Source organism: Bison bison, unplaced genomic scaffold (genome assembly GCF_000754665.1).
Source record: "Bison bison bison isolate TAMUID 2011002044 unplaced genomic scaffold, Bison_UMD1.0 scf7180017864112, whole genome shotgun sequence".
Lineage (NCBI taxonomy): Eukaryota > Metazoa > Chordata > Mammalia > Artiodactyla > Bovidae > Bison > Bison bison.
In genome coordinates, this window is record NW_011494684.1 from 190,341 (window position 1) to 191,892 (window position 1,552).

At 58.6% G+C, this 1,552-nt stretch overlaps 1 protein-coding gene across 1 annotated transcript in view; it reads right to left on the reverse strand.

Moving 5' to 3' along the window:
• Positions 1-1,552, reverse strand: part of DNHD1 (dynein heavy chain domain 1) — a 62,836-nt gene that overhangs the window by 23,864 nt on the left and 37,420 nt on the right. Inside the window, 2 exon segments of the mRNA XM_010839148.1 lie at positions 3-136; positions 337-1,530. Coding sequence (XP_010837450.1) covers positions 3-136; positions 337-1,530 — 1,328 coding nt within the window.

A 1,552-nucleotide genomic window follows, 5' to 3' on the forward strand; every position in this document is an offset into this window, starting at 1 on the left:
CTGATGGCCAGCAAGTGCTCCCTGCGCTTACTAGGCACGGCATCACTGTCAATCTGGCTCTGGTGCAGACAGCTGTTTTTTGAGGCCTTGATGCTTCGAGCCACTATACACTTTGAATCACTATAGCTGAGGTCCTCTATGAAGGTCACCATGGCCAGGAAAGGAGCCCCAGTAGGAAAAAAGAGGAGGGGGTGGGAAAGAGAGTAGAGGTTGGCTATCACTTCTCACTTTCAGTCCCAAGACCCTAGTCCACCTAAGAACCTGGGCCACAAGCTTCAGCTTATATCCCCTCTATCCTCAAGGCCATATAGCTCTCAAATCAGTCCTTGCCTCTACCTGGGATATGTGCCTTCTCCTCCTCATCTATGCGCAGGTATGGGTTGAGCAGACAACGCAAGATGCGAGCCAGGCTGGTGACTTCAGCCACACCTGGGCAAATGGCCCGCTGTCCATGTACCTGCAGCAGAGAGCTAACACCCTGGCAAGTGAGGAACTGGAATGTTGCGGGCACCAGCCCTTCAGCCAGGTGGCTGAGCTCAGTGACAGTCTGGGGCTGCAGGCGGTACTCACGGGGCAAGGCTGCCATCAGGACGCTCAGTATACCCTGCCAAGTCTGCTCCCCCCCACACCACACCAGGGCACAACGGCCCACCACTGTGGGGGACATGCCTGTGGTATCGCCCATTTCCATCAAAAGAAAAGTACCTGGGGGTCGTGCTATTTGCTGACCATTTGGGAGGCTAAGCTGTGGGGGGTCACCTAGGAGGCAAGAGATAGAGTCCAGCCAGGAAGAACTGGCAGCTCCATCACATATTATCCAGTGATGAATCCCCACTGATTCCTGTACCTGCCCCCTCGGGCCCACGGTCCTACACCGACTGGCTTCACGCAACAGCCTGGGGAAGACACCATTGTGCCAGCAGGGGCCCTCCAGCCATCCCAGGAACTCCTGAGGGCTGAGGACGCCTGGATACAGGTGAGTAATTTCCACAGGCTGGCAGCTCTGGGTTGTGGGGTCCTCCATGGCCGCCAGCCGATTCTGGATCTTAAATAAGCTGTGCCAACACATGGTCTTGCCACTGCCTGCTGGGCCCAGGAGCAAAATGCCTGAGGCCTGGCCCAGGGCCTGGCTCAGTTGATCTAGGGACCCCAAAATATCAGGGCTGGGATGCAGGCCTCCCTGCCGTAACTCCTCCACCAGCAGTGACTTCCTCAGCCTGGGGGTCACAGGCTCTGCCAGCACCTGGGAGGCGGTGGGAAAGAGCCCACAGAGCAGCTTCTGGAGGTCCTGCAGATGGGCCCCCTCCAGGAGGCTGAACAGTGGGGAGCGCAGCAGGGTGCGCAGCAGGGTGGCCTCCTCCATGGTGGCTAGGCTGCGGGACTGCTCAGACTCGGGGTCCTCCTTGGTCACATTCAGAGCCTGTATCGTGTCTTCTAGCACTTTCCTGAGGAGGGGCAGGCGGCAGGGCAGGGGCCCAGACACCAGCTCACGCTCTAGGGAGAAGAACTTGGATAGGCGGGGCGCGATGCCGGGAGAATCCCGGACCCTCCA